This window comes from Lagenorhynchus albirostris, chromosome 9, assembly GCF_949774975.1.
Source record: "Lagenorhynchus albirostris chromosome 9, mLagAlb1.1, whole genome shotgun sequence".
NCBI lineage: Eukaryota > Metazoa > Chordata > Mammalia > Artiodactyla > Delphinidae > Lagenorhynchus > Lagenorhynchus albirostris.
Genome location: NC_083103.1, coordinates 9,443,408 through 9,460,444, shown reverse-complemented (window position 1 = coordinate 9,460,444; position 17,037 = coordinate 9,443,408). Strand labels below are relative to the sequence as shown.

Here is a 17,037-nt window from a genome sequence, read left to right as displayed (position 1 = left end):
CAGGACACTGATCCAGTCATAGCCATATAGCTGTCCACACTGAAGAACATGTCCCTACGACAGCCTGAATTAAATGGTTACCTTAATGAAGAACAAGAATCAGTAGCTTCAAGTCTACTTTAAGCCTCAAAATGCTTTCTGTACATATAAATTGTGAAAGGCAGAACTGCTGGAAACGTATAAAACACCTAATTCAGAATCAGGAATCCTTAAGTCCTGTCTGAATTCAAAACACCCAAGCCTTGGTATCTTTCGCAAACTAAGGAATTTCGTATGTAAATACAGATGCTCCTAAGCGGTTCACTTTGGTGAGTGTGACTGAGCCATGGTGGCACTTACAAGTTTAATAAAGATGGCCTGGATACATTCCTAGCCCACCCCGAGAATTCAAAGACAACAGCTGGGTACCAAATTACTTTATTTGAAGGAACGGTACTAAGGAAAGGACTTGTAGATATTTTGGTACAACTTACAGAAAAGGTAAGGTAACCCAAACATGCATGCACTGCCTTGGTGACCAGGGAGGTCACCCCTGTGGCTACGGGAAGCCAGCCTAAGGCTTAGCTCTCATTATCACTGTTTCCCAGGGTGTGCTTGTCAAAGAGATACTGTGCCATGCCAGATTCGGGGGCCCCCATCGTGCGCAAGTTGGTCACGTGGTCACCCAATTCTTTAATGGATTTCACCTGCTCATTCAGATAATGAGTCTCAAGGAAGTCACACAACTAGAAAAGAGAACAAGGAAAAAAGTTATTGGGAAGCTTCCCCAGCCCCTAAGATAAATGATTTCCTCCATTTACTCCCAGGTTGCCAATACTCACATGGGGGTCATTTTTCTCAGTGGCCAGTTTGTGCAGTTCCAGTAGTGACTGATTCACACTTTTTTCCAAGTGTAGTGCACATTCCATTGCATTCAGCCCATTCTCCCAGTCATCACGGTCTGGTTTCTGAATGAGAGGAGGTTAAGTCAGTGCATCTGCAACCTCTACCACTTAAACCACAAATCAGCAAGCATCTAATGTGTAACAACCGCGCTTGGCAAAAGGAACAGCCAACTTCCCCCTGACAACCGCTTCCAATTTAATATCCTTGCCCATTACCGTCTGCCAACTTTAGCTTAGACGGTAGGCCCCAAAAAGCGCAAAAGACAAAAACCCAAAGTATCCTCATCTGATAAGGGCAACTGCTGAGCTCAGTGATTTCTGACGTCAGAGGACTGCTAGACAGATGAGGCATGCCGACCCTAGGATCTTCAGTTCACCTTGATATCCTGAAGGAAGATTCGGCCACCCCGTTGGTTCTGCAGCTTCATCAGTTTCTCAGCATGTTCCCTCTCCTCAGAAGATTGGTGAAGAAAGTATTTGGCAAAGTTCTTCAAAGCCACATCATCGCGGTCAAAATAGTACGACTGAAAACAGTACATGAACATGTTAGGGATTCCCAAAGAAAGGCAGTCTGCTAGTCTAGGCTTCCTTCTCAAAGCCCAGCAAGAAAGGGTCTGAGCACAGGAAGACTAGAGCAAGGTGTGTTCCCGGATTGAACACGACAGTAATTAGTTTTTACTCTGAAACACAAAAATGAAACTTGGTCCTTGAAACTGAAAGTTTGCTACAAGGAACCGTTAGAATATCATGGGAATTGCCTCCACCATGGAACATCTTAAGCATCTGTTTAAGTGCACAGTAAAGTTCTTACAGCCCCTGTGAAATCTGGTTGAAGAGATGTTGGAGTATTTACCCTGCACTGTTAGTAGTGCCTTCTCCCCCTCCTCCCTGGGTAATCCATGTTAAAACATGAGCTGCGGCCTCCCTGGTGGCGCAGTGGTTGAGAGTCCGCCTGCCGATGCAGGGGACAGGGGTTCGTGCCCTGGTCTGGGAAGAGCCCACATGCCGCGGAGCGGCTGGACCCGTGAGCCATGGCCGCTGAGCCTGCGCGTCCGGAGCCTGTGCTCCGCAGCGGGAGAGGTCACACAGTGAGAGGCCCGCGTACCGCAAAAAAAACAAAACAAAAACAAAAAACATGAGCTGCCAGCTTGCAGCAGGCTGATGGATGTGTAAAATTAACCCACTAGGCAAGGTAACAGTTGTTACCTTGTTTACCACGTAAACATGTTATCAGTAGAAAGCAAAAATTTTAGTCCCTTTTACACCCCTGCTGTATTCAGTTGTTCCTGAAATGGAGTGAGTCATAGAAATCCAGGCGTATTCCAAACCCTCCGGAACACGTTTATTCTTGGATGATTTGCAAAACGTAATAAGACAATTATAACTAAAACTCCTACCACACCGATTAAAACCAGGATTTTGGAAAACTGATTCCACCGATTACTGCATGGAAAATTTTCAGGCCCCGTAACTGTTGGTGGACTATATCCAAGAACTAAAGGTTCAATTACGCCACAACCCTTAGACACAAAAAACATAAAGAATACGGGTGCCAGACAACTCGGTGTCGGCTGAAAGGCAGATCTCTAGAGATATGCTTCAATTCAAGCGAGACTTCGAGATAAACAGAGCGGAGAGGTGGAGGCGGCTGTTCGGCCCACGAGAAATAAACCACTTCGCACCAGCCCCCACAGTTGGACACCATTACCCAGCAGGCTCCGCCTGACTCAGGGGGATGGGAGCCGGACCTCCTCAGCACCGCCCCCATCACGTGATCGAATGCAGAAGTGATGGAAATGCGAAAATCCACCTTCTTAACTGCAGGGTCGTACTCGTGGCAAGTGTGGCAACCCCGGGAGGAAACTCAGCTCTCTTTAAATAAACTGGGGTGCGCAGAGGCGGCCCTGGCCCGCGAGGGAACACTCCCAGGGGACAACTGCTCAGAATTTCTGCGCAGGAGTCCTAGAGGACCCCGAGCACCCTTCATTTTGCAGAAGGGCGCACGGAGGCGGGAGGCGGGAGGCGGGAGGCGGGAGGCGGGAGGCGGGAGGCGGGAGGCGGGAGGCGGGAGGGCCCTCCCGGTAGCCACACCCCCGCCCTGCAGCCAGGGAGGCCGCGCCCGTGCCCCGTGGGCCCGCCCGCGCTCACCATGGACAGGTAGACGTAGGAGGCGTAGAGCTCCAGGTTGATCTGGCGGTTGATGGCGGCCTCCGAGTCCTGGTGGTAGTTCTGGCGCACCTGCGAGGGGGACGCGGTCGTCATGGCGGTCGGCTGAGGTGAAACGGTGGCGGTGGCTGCGCGGCGCTGTAACGGCGGCGGGGACCTTGGGGCGATCGGAGGGCGCCGTGAGGTGGTGGCGAGGGCTGGCTCTGAGCGGCCGGCCGGAGCGGGGGACGAGCGCCGGGTTCCGTCCAAGCACTGTTGAAGCAAGAAACCGCGGCGACTCTCCGCGAGGACTGTGGCGCAGGTGACTCTTGCCCGGCTCTTATAGCGGGAATGGGCGTCAGGCCCGCCGCGGCCAATCACGCCGCCCGCCCGTCTAGCTGAGCCCCGCCCCTTCCTGTGGACGCGCGGCTCCGCCCCGCTGGGGGTGGGTGGGGAAGGAGGGGTGGGGGTGGCGGTGCGGGGTCTGGGTGGCCTGGAGGGGGCAGCTTGTTCCGTGGAACGTGGGGCTCGTTTCGTGGGGTTGGAGAGAAAACATGAGCGGGGGCAGGAAGCTCAGTTCGGAGCCCTGACCCCGGTGGCGTCCTAGGTCTTGAAACCGACAGGAAACTGCCCCTGGCGCCGGGGGCGTCAGGGCGATTGCGAGGTCCCAGAAGGCACCCTGAGACTCTTGGCCAAGGGCATGTTAAAAATCAGAGCGGTAGAGCCGCAGTTGCCACACCCCGAGGTGATTACTTCGTGATGCAAATAGGGAACCTGGAGGGTGAACGTGGGCCCGAGGAGGCCGAGTGAGTCAGAGGTCGGGCTGGGAAAGGGCTCAATTTCTCTTCCTCAAAGCTTAGAAAGAGACCGAATGCAGGCCGGGTGGGGCCCACGGCCCGTCGCGGGTCGGCCCCTCTTCCGGCTCCGGCGACCTGGTCCGCCGTTTGCTGAAAGCAAATATGGCTCCTCGTGCAGCATTTGATACAACAAAGGCTGGGCGGGTCGTGTTTCCCGAGAGACTGCGGTGATCGCCTTCCCGAGGGAAACGTGGGGATGAGCCGTTGAATTCTGAGGAAATCGCCGGTAGCTTAAAGCTCAGAGACCAGGGATTAGAAAATAGAGAAGCCGCTTGGGTCTGGAAAGGATGCTGCGAGGCCATTTTGAAAAGGCCTCTTTTATTGGCCCCAGTCCCAGGAGCCTCGGGCTGAGCAGGCGCTACAGGGAGCCACCCCCAGGTTGTCCTTGGAGAGAAGCTAATGGCACTGAACGAATGTGCGCGACAGATGCCAGGGACCCTGGGGAGGGGGGGGAACACAGGGGCACTGCGTGTGGCTTGCAGCAGTGTCCCCAGCACTGAATGGGTGTGAATTCATGGATGGCAGAACTGGACGGAGCTAGGCCGAGCGCCTGCGCCCCAGTCTGCTCTCCTCAGGGTCACTATTCTTAGCCAGGTTCTTCAACGCATGGGTGGGAGACCTACCCAAGAACCTTTTCAGGATGTTCATAAACATGCAACTGGAAGCTGGACTTCCAAACCTTTAAAAAACATTTTTTAAAAAATTTCAATTAAAAAAAGAAAGAATAAAAAAAAGGAATGTATGTCTCTATAACTGAATCACTTTGCTGTACAGCAGAAATTAACACAACATTGTAAATCAACTATATTTCAATTTTAAAAACTTTAAAGAAGGAACTTTACTAAAATATTAAGTTGCTGATGGAATTATGGCACTTTCTCTCTTGCATCTGTTATTCATTTCAAAACGAACATGTGTTACTTTAAGGAAAAAAGTTTTTAGTGGGGCTAGAGCTACATATGATAAAGTAAGCAGAAGGGTGGTGGGAGAATACAGACAAGGAGTGCCTTACCCAGTCTGGGATAGGAGGTCAGGGAAAGCTTCCCTAACAAAGTGACACTTGAGGGGGACTTCCCTGGTGGTCCAGTGGTAGGGAATCCACCTTCCAATGCGGGGGATGTAGGTTCCGTCCCTGTTCAGGGAACTAAGATCCCACATGCTGCAGGGCAACTAAGCCCACGTGCCACAACTGTTGAGCTCGCATGGCACAAACTACAGAGCACACTCTCTTTGGAGCCCGCACAGCACAACTAGAGAAGAGAAAACCCGCTTGCCAAAACTAGAGAGAAGCCCGACAGCCGCAACTAGAGAGAAACCCGAGCAGACTGAGGGCCATAATGAAAAGATTCCGTATGCCTCAACAAAGATCCCGTGTGCCGCAACTAAGACACGATGCAGCCACACACACAAAAAAGGAAAATAAATGTTGAAAAAGAAAAGAAAGTGACACTTGAACTAAGTGTCACTTAGTTAAAGGAAAAGTAAAAGAAGGAAAAGTAAAAGAAAGGTGAAAGAGAGGAGGGAGATGAGGAGGGAATTCCAAGCAGAGAGAGCAGCATATGTAAAGGTATAAGGTGTGGAAATGCATGGCCTATCCAAGGCACCTCAAGAAAATGTGTTGGCCTGAAAGTAGAGTCCATGTTGGTGAAGCCTGGGAGGGTAGTATAGGGGCAAGGTCAGGAAAGGTTGTGTGTCGTAGAAAGGGGTTAAATCTTATCCTGGAGGACATGGAGACCCTAAAGGATTTCTAGCCAGAGAAATAACCACGTTAGTTTTGTTTCTAGAAATCTTACACCGAATCAACAGAAAAACTATTAGGGTAAGAGTATGACAAAGTTACCAGATGCAAAGTTTTCCTATGTGTCAGTAACCAGTTAGACAATGAAATGAGAGAAGAATTTTCTTCATTTACAATGGCAACAAAAGCTTAAAGTACCTAGGAATAAAGTTACCAAATGTGTGAAGAAAACTATAAATGTTTACTGCTGGACAGAAAAGAAAACTTGCATAAATGAAGAGACACCATGTTTCTACATAGCCAACCTCAGTTTTGCAAAGATGTCAATTCTCCCCAAATTAACTTATAAATTCAGTGCAATTTCTGTAAAACTCAGTGGTCTTTTGGAACCTTGACAAAATGATTCTGAAGTTCATTTGGAAGAGTGTGTAGAAAAGCTGATAAGCATTTGGGGGGAAAAAATGTTATGAGGTTAGATTTGTCCTCCCTGATATAAAAAAAAAACAGTAGTATAAATATAATATTATAAAGCAGTTGGTACGGGCACAGGAAAAGGTGAGTAGATCAATGCAACTAAACAGTCCTACCCCCATATGAATGGGAACTTGGTACCTGCTAAAGTGGCATTTCAATTAGGAGAGAGAGAGAATGGGTTCAACAAATGATGTTGAAACAATAGATAGTCATGTGGTGAAAAATGACTCAGCATTTCAAAAATACGTTCCAGATGGATTAAAGATCCAAGCCTTAAAAAACAAAAAACAAAACAAAAAAACCCCTATAAAGTCATTAGAAGAATATATAGAAAATTATCTTTTAGAATTTGGGGATAGGGAGTGTTCTTCTGAGGCTGCCTTAAAAAAAAAAAAACCTATGAAGTCATTAGAAGAATGTATAGAACATTATCTTTTAGAATTAGGGGGTAGGGAGTGTTCTTCTGAGGCTGCCTTAAAAAAAGAAGCCAGTTGGCAGATATGGCTACTTGAAAATCTGGACGATGGCAGAGCAAGAAGGACCAACTATTGAACTACACCGAAGAAAAAGTAAAGTCCAAGTCTTCAGAAAACAAAGAATATGCCGAAGCAGAGAAAATCGATGACACTACAATTCCTGAAAGAGCTCCAAAATGAAGCAAGATTGCAAAACAGAATGTTACTAGAGTGCCTTGGTTATCAGGTGCATTTGATTACAGGAAAGAGACAAATTTAGAACAGAACTGGCCCCTTTGGCAGTGGGAGGGAAGAGGAAAATAGGGAATCCAGAATTTCTGGGACGTGTAGTATTGAAGTTAGAACTCTTTGTCTTTTTCAACCAGTAAAAAATAAAACCAAGAAATACTTTGAGTAACACAGGCTGATGAAGATGAATCCTCAGGGTAATGACCAAATCAAGGGCATGGCCGTCACACAGTTTGTTAAAATTTTTGAATGGATTAAGGTAGTTTCTAGGAAGTCCTTTCCGTTGGACCACGCGCCTGGGGGGCGGGGGGAGGGGGCGGCGGGGAGAGCAAAGGGTGTGGTCCCACCAAATCTTGATGAATTCAAAATACATGGAGTTAAATCTTTGAGAGGCATATCTAGAAACATACTGTGAATAGTTATTGGAATATGAAGCTAACTGGTATCAAGTAGGTAAAAAGCCAACAAAATTGTTCTTTTCTTTGCAAAAATGAGTGATTTAAGTTTTTAAAATAAAGCTATAATTAACTAAATAAAATGCAGAATCTTAGGTGTTTTATTAAATGTGTTTTGACACTTGAATACAGCTGAAACAAGATGCAGAACATTTCCATTATCCCAGAAAGTTTCTCTGTACCCCTTTCCAGTAGATTTCCCCCATACCCCTCAAGAAGAGCTCTCTTCTGATATTGATTAACTAACTTTGCATGTTCTAGAATTTCATATGGATGGAATCATACAACAAAAATGAAAAGCTGTAAGACAAAAGATGCCGTAAACAAAGTTAAAATACAAATGACAATTAAGTTAGTATTTGTAGCTTGCTAAGTAGTGAAGATTAATAACCATACTATACAATATATATTCGTATGTATAACCGTATATTGTAGACATATAGATCACTTTTGGATCGTCTTCCCTGCTGCTGTATACTGTAAGCTCCTGGTGGGCAGGCATTAGTTCTGTCTTCTCCATCCTGCATTTCAAGCAATTTGCAAGATGCTTGTAACTTGGTCCTCAGTATTTGTTGAATGAATGGATGCATGCATGATTGAATGGGGAGGATAGTTTAAAGTCAGACAAGAGGGCTGGGTACCTGTTGGGAGGTAACAGCCCTAGTTCTCAGTGAATAGAAGAGACAGAAAGCAGATTTGAGAGATACGGAGAAGACGGAACAGACAGGATGAGGTAGCTGATTGGATAGCTGTGGAGGGGGGTGGTAAGGGGGGGCCGGTGGGCAAGAGAGCCCCCAGCCTTCTGGCCTGGGCAGCTGAGTTGCTGCTGCCATTCACTGAGGATGGGGACACAGAAGGAAATGCAGTTTGGGGGGGAGGGTTGTTGAAGGAGGCCAGCTTGGTTTTGCACAGGATTTGCTGAGTTTCAGGGCCTCCAGGACATCCAGGTGGACAGAGCCAACATGAAGTTGGATCCACTGGAAGGAAGTTGTTCTGGTGCAGAAAGGAGGTTTCTTGGCTCCGTGCTTGGTTAAAACACATGCAGCTGCAGTGACCATCACGGCAAAACTGAGGGTCAGCTTGGGATGTAGAAGGTCACTGGGGGAGGCCGGCTGGGAAAAATGAAAGGGTAATGTTGTGCTGGGGGTGGGGGGGTGTTTGCTTGGGCCTGTTCCACACCTTCTGGGAACCCTGGGGTGTCCGAACTGCCATCTCCAAGCCTCTAGATCCTTTCGAAGCCCTGGCCTGGTCTTTGGACCTTTGTTGACCAGGATTCTGCCTCCCTCCCCTCCAGCCCCGGCTCCTCTGAGACGGTGGGGAGTTTGGCTGGCCTCCCTAGGGCCTCTGCGGGAGGAGCCTCAGGCTAGGGAAGAGCCAGGCCTGTGGTTTCTGGAGGACTCCAGCTCACCCGGGAGGAGGAAGAGGTGGGGGATGGGATGGAGAACTGCTGCCCCACCGTGACTCAGCACTCTGCTGGGCTGGAGGCGTTGGGCTTGGGCTCCAAAAGTGCTCTGTCATCCGGGGGAGGGGAACGTTGGAGGGCTTTACTATAGGGCAAGCCACATTTGGTAGTGTGTCTGGTTGTCCAGGCTGGACCTGGAACAAAGGGATCTAGTTCACCCACCAAGGCCTCAGATAGTGTTTTTGCAGGAAAGGGAAGGTGTCACTTTTCACACCCATTTCTTTTTTGTTTATTTGTTTTTCTTTTTTTAAATATTTTTTTTCTTTTCTTTTCTTTTCTTGGCCTCGCTGCTCGGCTTGCAGGATCTTAGTTGCCTGCCCAGGGACTGAACCCATGCCGTCGGCAGTGAAAGCGCAGGGTGCTAACCACTGGACCACCAGGGAATTCCCTTTTCCTTTTTTCTGTGCCTGTTTCTTCCTCAGTGCTTTCCTGCCTCACAGTGAGTTCTCAACAGATGCTGGATCTGTTTTCCCTTTCTAGGGATTGTTGCTATGGGGTTATGATTCCACAGCTGGAAAATCATAGGCCTTGGAATGTTAAGGCTAAGAAAGAAGTTTATAGTTTCCAAATCACTGTATTTTACAGATACAGAGGTGAGAGGCCCATAGAAGGCCAGGGCTTGCCTAAGGCCATCATCACTGGCAGAAACACAAGCTGAAAATGAAGGACAAGACGTATGAGGGCATACGGTGTGGGGTCGTTAAAATGGATACATTTGTTGCTGGAAAGTGTATATGAAATGATGTTATATGAAAAAGCAGAACCCAGAATAGTTTCTTCAAGGCTGATGACAGTGAAGAAGAATCCCCGGGCTGGAAGCACAGAGGAGGACTGGGAGAGAACGGGTTCAGTGATGTTTTCACTGAAGAGCTAGTGTTTTCAGTGTCTGGGATTTTCCCTGAAGTTAAGTAAAGTGAAGTGTGCAGGAAATCAGAGTTCAGAAATTGGAAAAAATAATACTGAATCAGATTTGGGTGCGTTTCTGGACGATGCAGCCGTGATTCAGAGAGCTTGTCCTTAAGGCATTTCTTGAAAACCCAGCAGTCTAGGTACTCAGCTTTCCCCTTTTCCAGGAGGTTACGGTCAAGAGCCATGACGTGGGATGTTTGGGGATAACTGAGAAAGGAACGCCCACTTTTTAAATTTATTTACTTATTTATTTATTTATCTTTTGGCTGCATTGGGTCTTCGTTGCTGCGCTCAGGCTTTCTCTAGTTGCGGTGAGCAGGGGCTACTCTTCATTGCAGCACGCGGGCTTCTCATTGAGGTGGCTTCTCTTGTTGCGGAGCACGGGCTCTAGGCACACAGGCTTCAGTAGTTGTGGCACGCAGGCTCAGTAGTTGTGGCGCACGGGCTTAGTTGCTCCGTGGCATGTGGGATCTTCCCGGACCAGGGCTTGAACCCGTGTCCCCTGCACTGGCAGGCGGACTCCTGACCACCGTGCCACCAGGGAAGCCCGGAAGGCCCACTTTTTAAGGCAACTCAGGCCTTACCACATCCATGGGAGCTCCCTCTGGGAGAGCCCAGCACACCTCACCTCTGCCAGAGACTTTATCCCATGGACCCTGGCTGTTGTTTGCTTGTCTGCCTTCCCACTGGACTTTGAGCTCCATTTTAACCTGTGTCACCAGACCCTAGCACAATCCGGGGCCCTTCCGGTTCTAGCAGTTTGCAGCCCTAGGGCCCTCCTCTGGAATCATCAGGCCCGGTGGAATAATACCTAGTCTCTGCCTTCAGACTGTAGGCCTCTGGAAGTAAGCATCTGGCCTTTGATGGTCTCTTGCTATATCCTTCCTAAGGACCCCCTGGGTATGCGCCCACATTCTGGAAGCTTCAATGAGGTCACCTGGCCTTTCCAAACTTTGATTCTTATATTTATTTACGGTCTCTGGAGCTAGTCCTCCCCCACACACACACACTTCGGGTGCCCTTGTCACCACGATTCATGTTTCACCCCATGAGCTGGTACCCAGCTGCATAGCATGCCCATGTCACCCAGTCCAGGCTCAGCCACGCCCACCGTGGCCAAATCAGGAGAGGCCTGGCTCAGCAAAGGGCAGCCTCGGAGAAGGGAATGAGCAGAGTGGCGTGCTTGCTTTGGCCAAGGTGGGCAGCCAGGAAGTAGAGACTGATGTCTGCCTCTGCTCTCGCCACGTGGCTGCACATTTCACCCACACCCAGGGGAGGCTGCACGAGCACAGTCCCACGTCTGCTGGGAGAAGTTGAGGATGGAGGCAGAACCCTGAGCTTCAGGCTGCACTGAGCCGGGGGTGGGGGGTGGGGGACAGGGCACAGAAGCTTGTTAGGAATCTGAGAGGCCAGCGGCCGGGGGCAGAGGGGAGGCTGAAGTGAAGGGCAGCTGGGGGCTAACCAAGCTGGGAGGCAGTAGAATGTAGCGGGAGTGAGCGACTCTCTGACTTTCCCAGGAAGGTCCGTAGGTGCGTGTGCTCCAGGCAAGCTAGTTTTTCTGGCTAAGCAAGCAGATCGGGCCCAGTGGCCAGCAGAGGGGAGTCCTGAGTGTTCCAGGAGAGGGTCAGGACCCAAAAGACCTCACCGTTATCGTGGAAGAGGCCCTAGTCAGCCTTTGGCTGTTACCAGTGTCCCTGGCCCTGTATTTCCTGCCTGCACTACCAATTGCAGCCTGGCCCTTCTCTAACTACCATCGTTCCAGGACCCCTGTGGGTACCAAAATCCGAGGATGCTCCAGTCCCTTGTATGAAACAGTGTAGTATTTGCATATAACCTATGCACATCCTCCTGTATTCTTTAAATTGTCTCTAGCTTACTTATAATACCTAATACAATGTAAATGCTATGTAAACATGCCAGGCACATGACAAATTCATTTTGCTTTTCAGAACTTTCTAGATTTTTTTTTTTTTTTTAGTATTTTCAATCCAGTTGGTTGAATCTGTGGACATGGAACCCACAGATACGGAGGGAAGATTGTAATCTCTTTTCTGCCTGTCCCAGCTTTATGAAATGCAAAGGTAAGCACTTCACTCCTCTGCTTAAAACTCCTCCCAGGCTCTCCTCTACCCTTGGGATAAAAGTCCAGTCTACCGTGCAGTGAGAGGCCCTGCTCATCCGCCAGCCACTCTCCTCCTGGGCCTCCTCTTCAGCTATTCCCCTCAGCCCAGTGGCGGTCCCCTTGGACTTGGTATATCTGGTCCCTCTGCACGGACTGCCCTGCCCTGACTTTTCTGCCTGAAAACAACCCAGGCTTCGACACCCAGCTCACATATCCTCTGTGAGGCTTCCCTCACCTCCCCCTGCAGAGGTGAGAATTTCCATTCTTTGTGGCCTCCAGTGCTCTGAACATTTCTCTGTGGCCACAAGTACGGCAGTGACTTGTTTTGTACCCACCTCCCACACTGGAAGGGGAGCTCCTGCCCTATTCACCTTGGCAGTGCCTCCCCTTCCCCACCTCGGTACCCACAAAGCGCCAGGCTCCCAGACTACCGAGAACTGTGTGTTGGATTAATTTAAGAGCCCAACTCTTACTCACCTTTCCTGTTACTGATGGATAGGCCTCCCCACCCCTTGCCTCATAGGTTTGCTTTTTCCATCTCTACTTAGGTAAGACTAGCTCTCCCTACTCCCCACAAGGAAGACACAGAGAATACTTGAGCTTCTCTGGGGTCTGAGAACACTACAAGGCAGAGCGGTCTGTGACCAGCTGGGCCATGGAAATAGTGATGCCATGGTCACAGGCTCCTTGCTCTGCTGACCGGTTCCCTTTGCCTGTGTTGGTGGCCACAGAGAGTTTCCTTGACTGGAGGAACTTGTGGGAGGTCACAAGGGGCCAGGGAGGAAGAGTAGAAGGATGGATTCTCTCTACTAAAAAATGTGCCACGCAATTTTGTATGGAAGACCCGGAAAAGCCAAAGCAATCTTGAGAAAGAAAAACGGAGCTGGAGGAATCAGGTTCCTGGGCTTCAGACTATACTCCAAAGCTACAGTAATCAAGGCAGTATGGTACTGGCACAAAAACAGAAACATAGATCAATGGAACAGGATAGAAAGCCCAGGGATAAACCCACGCACATATGGTTACCTTATCTTTGATAAAGGAGGCAAGAGTATACAATGGAGAAAAGACAGCCTCTTCAATAAGTGGTGCTGGGAAAACTGGACAGCTACATGTAAAAGGATGAAATTAAGGGCTTCCCTGGTGGCACAGTGGTTAAGAATCCGCCTGCCAATGCAGGGGACACAGGTTCGAGCCCTGCTCCAGGAAGATCCCACATGCTGCGGAGCAACTAAGCCTGTGAGCCACAACTACTGAGCCTGTGTGCCACAACTACTGAAGCCTGCACACCTAGAGCCCATGCTTTGCAACAAGAGAAGCCACTGCAACGGGAAGCCTATGCATCGCAACGAAGAGTAGCCCTTGCTCGCCACAACTAGAGAAAGCCCGCACACAGCAACAAAGGCCCAATGCAGACAAAAATAGATAAATAAAATAAATTTATAAAAAAAATAATAATAAATAAATAAATAAAAGGATGAAACTAGAACACTTCCTAACACCATACACAAAAATAAACTCAAAATGGATCAAAGACCTAAATGTAAGGCCAGACACTATAAAACTCTTAGAGGAAAACATAGGCAGAACACTCTATGACATAAATCACAGCAAGATCCTTTCTGACCTACCTCCTAGAGAAATGGAAATAAAAACAAAAATAAACAAATGGGACCTAATGAAACTTAAAAGCTTTTGCACAGCAAAGGAAACCATAAACAGGATGCAAAGACAACCCTCAAAATGGGAGAAAATATTTGCAAATGAAGCAACTGACAAAGGATTGATCTCCAAAATATACAAGCAGCTCATGCAGCTCAATATCAAAAAAACAAACAACTCAATCCAAAAATGGGCAGAAGACCTAAATAGACATTTCTCCAAAGAAGATATACAGATTTCCAACAGACACATGAAAGGATGCTCAACATCACTAATCATTAGAGAAATGCAAATCAAAACCACAATGAAGTGTCCCCCTTTCAAACATCCCCGCCTTTTGTAATACTTTGGAATCACTAGCTGGAGTTCAGCAGCTCTAATTTCTTCCCAACTTGCTCATCTGTCCAGCTGTCCTTTCAGTACTGTGGGTGTGTATGTGGTGGTAGTGACAGCAATCCAGAAATTTTACTTTTTCTGGAATGGGTGATTTCTCGAAGAGTCACACCTACTTCCTCACATCCACTCCCCCCCCACCCCCACCCCGATTTTCCTCTGGGGAGACATCTCCTCCCTTCCAGCCCCTGCCCCGTACTATGGTTAGAACGGCCTCTGCCCCCCACATTCAGAGGAAGATACATATTCTGTCACTTGCAACACATTTTCCAGTCAATTTACCTTTTAAATCACCTAAAGGGCAACTAATTCCTTCATGGATCACAGAATTTTCAAGCCAGGAAGTTGATTTTGAGACTATCGAATACTTTCATTCAGCCACTCAAGCAACATTTTAAAATGCCGGCTTTGGGCCAGGCCCTAGATGAAGAGACTGAGTCCTCGAGGGAGGAGGGGCCTGACTCAGGGTTTCACAGAAAGTTTGCGGCTGAGTCAAGGACCAGAACCTAGGCCTTCTGACCCCCAAGCCAGCATTCTCTAATTATGCTCCTCGGCTTCCCGAGATTAAATCCCAGTGGCAGTGTTTGCACATGGATACGTGAGTGTGAAAAAGATGGAGGACTCTATGCTAAGCAGTGGTCACTGCTTTCTGGGCAAAGCAGAGGTGGTAAAGACTGCAGAGAAAGGGACAGAGAAGAAGGAGAAAGGAGAAAATAAAGAGCTGTCCATGATCAAAACTACATCTATGAAAAATTCAGCACACATATGTACATGAAAATTACACACACACACGAAAATCACATACACACACACACACCCCTTGCCTGGTAGAGAACGACTAAAGGAAACAACTGAACAATTCACTTATGCTTTCCGTGCTGGGCTGAGCCTGGCAATACAGTGACAAGTGGGACTGCGTGTCTGCCCTCAGGAGCTCCAGCCGTGTCTGACAACGTTCCCTGTGAATGTCTGTGATGACCACCTTGCCTGCCATACCTGCTGGCTGCAAGGGCTGCACTGAGCCCAGATGTCACCTCCCTGTGGGGCCCCGGGGCAAGCAAGCAGCAATTAGCAGCTGTGGAATGGGGCCTGTGGAAACATTGCCCAGAACTGATCAGAGCAGATTCCAGATGCCCTGTGTTTCTATCCAGGAGTCAGAGGGAAAGGGGAGCTGTTGTCAAACCAATTAGGCACCTGTGGAGGGGCCGTCAAGGATCCTTGCCCCCGACCCCCCAATCTGGTTCACCCTTGTGTTTCTTCTTTTTTGTTTTTGGCCGCGCCTTGTGGCATGCGGGATCCTAGTTCCCCGACCAGGGATGGAACCAGTGTCCCCTGCAGGGGAAGCGTAGAGTCTTCACCACTGGACCGCCAGGGAAGTCCCTCACTCTTGTCTTTCTGAGCTTTACTAACCTTTCATAGCATTTGCTACCAGCAGCTGCCCTGCGGGCCAGACACAGTTGCCTGACAGGTGGCAGAGCAGGCTGAGGCTGTGAGAGGTCTCAGTCCCTGCTGGCGTCCCTCCTGCTGGTCCCATCAGCTCTCTGCCTCATCCACACCCGTCCCTGCAGTGCCCCACAGGTCCTGTATGGGCCCCACCTCTGTCCCTTTGCTTACATCTTTCCTCCCAAAGCTGTGCCCTTCGAGTTATGAAAGACCTGCCCTTCCTCCAAACACCGGTCCAAACCCTGCTTCTGCCGAGGAGTCTTCCAGGATTCGGAGCTAATCTCTTTCTTCCTCTGACATTGGTCCCTTCAACTTTTATGAGTGACAGTAGACACTTGTGCCATTGCATCACCATCCCTCCATGGCCACTGGGAGACCGAGGGCTCAGTGGACACAGGAACTTTGTTTCTTCTGTGCTCCTGGTACGCAGGCCCGTGCTCTGGTACACTGCAGGTGCTCAGTGCAAGCTCTGGTTGGATGTAGTTGAACCGTTGTGAAAAGGAGGAATCCTTGCCCCAGGAGCATCCTTCATTCCCTCAGACATGGTTCTTTGCACTTAACTAAGGGTTAGGGAGGACCCCTCCTGCATTTTCTCCTTAGGAGCCCACAATGGGAACCTCAGAGGTGGAACTGGAATTGGTCTCTGGAATTTGCCTGAACCCACCCTCCCTCTTTTTATTTTGGCTGCTCCGAGAGGCATGCAAGATCTTAGTTCCCCAGGGATCAAAGCCGTGCCCCCCTGCAGTGTAAGTGCGGAGTCCTAACCACTGGACCACCAGGGACGTCCCCTTCTGAAGCTCTTTAGCTGAAAACTCCTGTGTTCCAAGGTAAGGGGTCCTCAGGCCCAAGCTCCACCCAGCCATGTGGGTTAAAGTCAATTCCCTTTCTTAAAATGAATCCAATAATAATAAAAAATAATGCTCAATAATAAAAACAAATACTTAATAATAAAAGCTAATACTTTTGAGCCCTTACTAGATATTCCAGGCATGCCATTTGCCAGATGAGAAAACTGAGGCACCGAACTACATAGTAACTTGCCCAAGGACACCTGCAGTTCGGATCCAGAGCCCACACTCTTTTTAAAAACTTTTTTTGGCCACACAACTTGCAGGATCTTAGTTCCCCGACCAGGGATTGAACTCAGGCCCCAGCAGTGAAAGCACCGAGTCTTAACCACGGGACCGCCAGGGAACTCCCAGAGCCCACACTCTTAACTGCTCTTCATCCCCCTTCCACTGCCCAGATCACTCATCCCTCTGCTCCAACTCGTTCTCTGCTCGTCACTCCACTCTGCATGTCCAGGGTCCATCATGGGGTGTCTCACCTGGGGGTTTAGTAAGTGCTTCTGGAACAGGTGAATGGAGTTTGGGAATTCTGTCTGCTTATCCAGGTTACCCCTAGGAGGGTATGGAGGGCATGAGAGGGAAGAACAAAAATGTTGGGTCCAGCAGCACGACACTCCCACCCCAAGCGCAGCCTCCTGGACACCCTGATACTCTCTGCCACATCTAGGGAAAGGGATGCTTCTGAAAAGTTCCCAGATTTCAGATAGGCTCTCGTCACTGTTAGTGTAAGATCAGAGGGCTTGGGTACCGTTGCCTCTTGGCCAGCCCCCTATGAAAGTACTCCAGGGAAAAACACTCTGGAGGCTTCTGAGGTTATACGTGAGGTAGGAGATAGATGGGTCCCTGGGCTGGACAGCTGGTGTTTGTCAAGTGCAGCAAAACTTAAGTTTGTTCTCACGCAGACACTCTAAGGACAAAGCTAGTGGCAGAAGCTGAGCTCT

General features: G+C 49.0%; 1 protein-coding gene across 1 annotated transcript; it reads right to left on the bottom strand.

The window, feature by feature from the left end:
- Positions 1-401: 401 nt before the first annotated feature.
- On the bottom strand, positions 402-3,354 carry FTH1 (ferritin heavy chain 1). The gene is made up of 4 exons (XM_060158972.1): positions 3,033-3,354; positions 1,262-1,408; positions 822-947; positions 402-725 (listed from the first exon to the last, which is right to left on the bottom strand). The coding sequence occupies exons 1-4, from the start codon at positions 3,144-3,146 to the stop codon at positions 561-563; spliced, it is 552 nt and encodes a 183-aa protein (XP_060014955.1). The 5' UTR covers positions 3,147-3,354; the 3' UTR covers positions 402-560.
- Between the last annotated feature and the right edge of the window lie 13,683 nt (positions 3,355-17,037).

What these genes read in the sequence shown, in the direction of transcription:
- FTH1 (XM_060158972.1), bottom strand. Translation starts at nt 3,146, where the DNA reads ATGACGACCGCGTCCCCCTCGCAGGTGCGCCAGAACTACCACCAGGAC. An exon ending in TCTTCCTTCAGGATATCAAG is followed by an intron (nt 948 to 1,261) that starts GTGAACTGAAGA and finishes CCTCTCATTCAG; the next exon opens with AAACCAGACCGTGATGACTG. An exon ending in CTGAGAAAAATGACCCCCAT is followed by an intron (nt 726 to 821) that starts GTGAGTATTGGC and finishes TCTCTTTTCTAG; the next exon opens with TTGTGTGACTTCCTTGAGAC.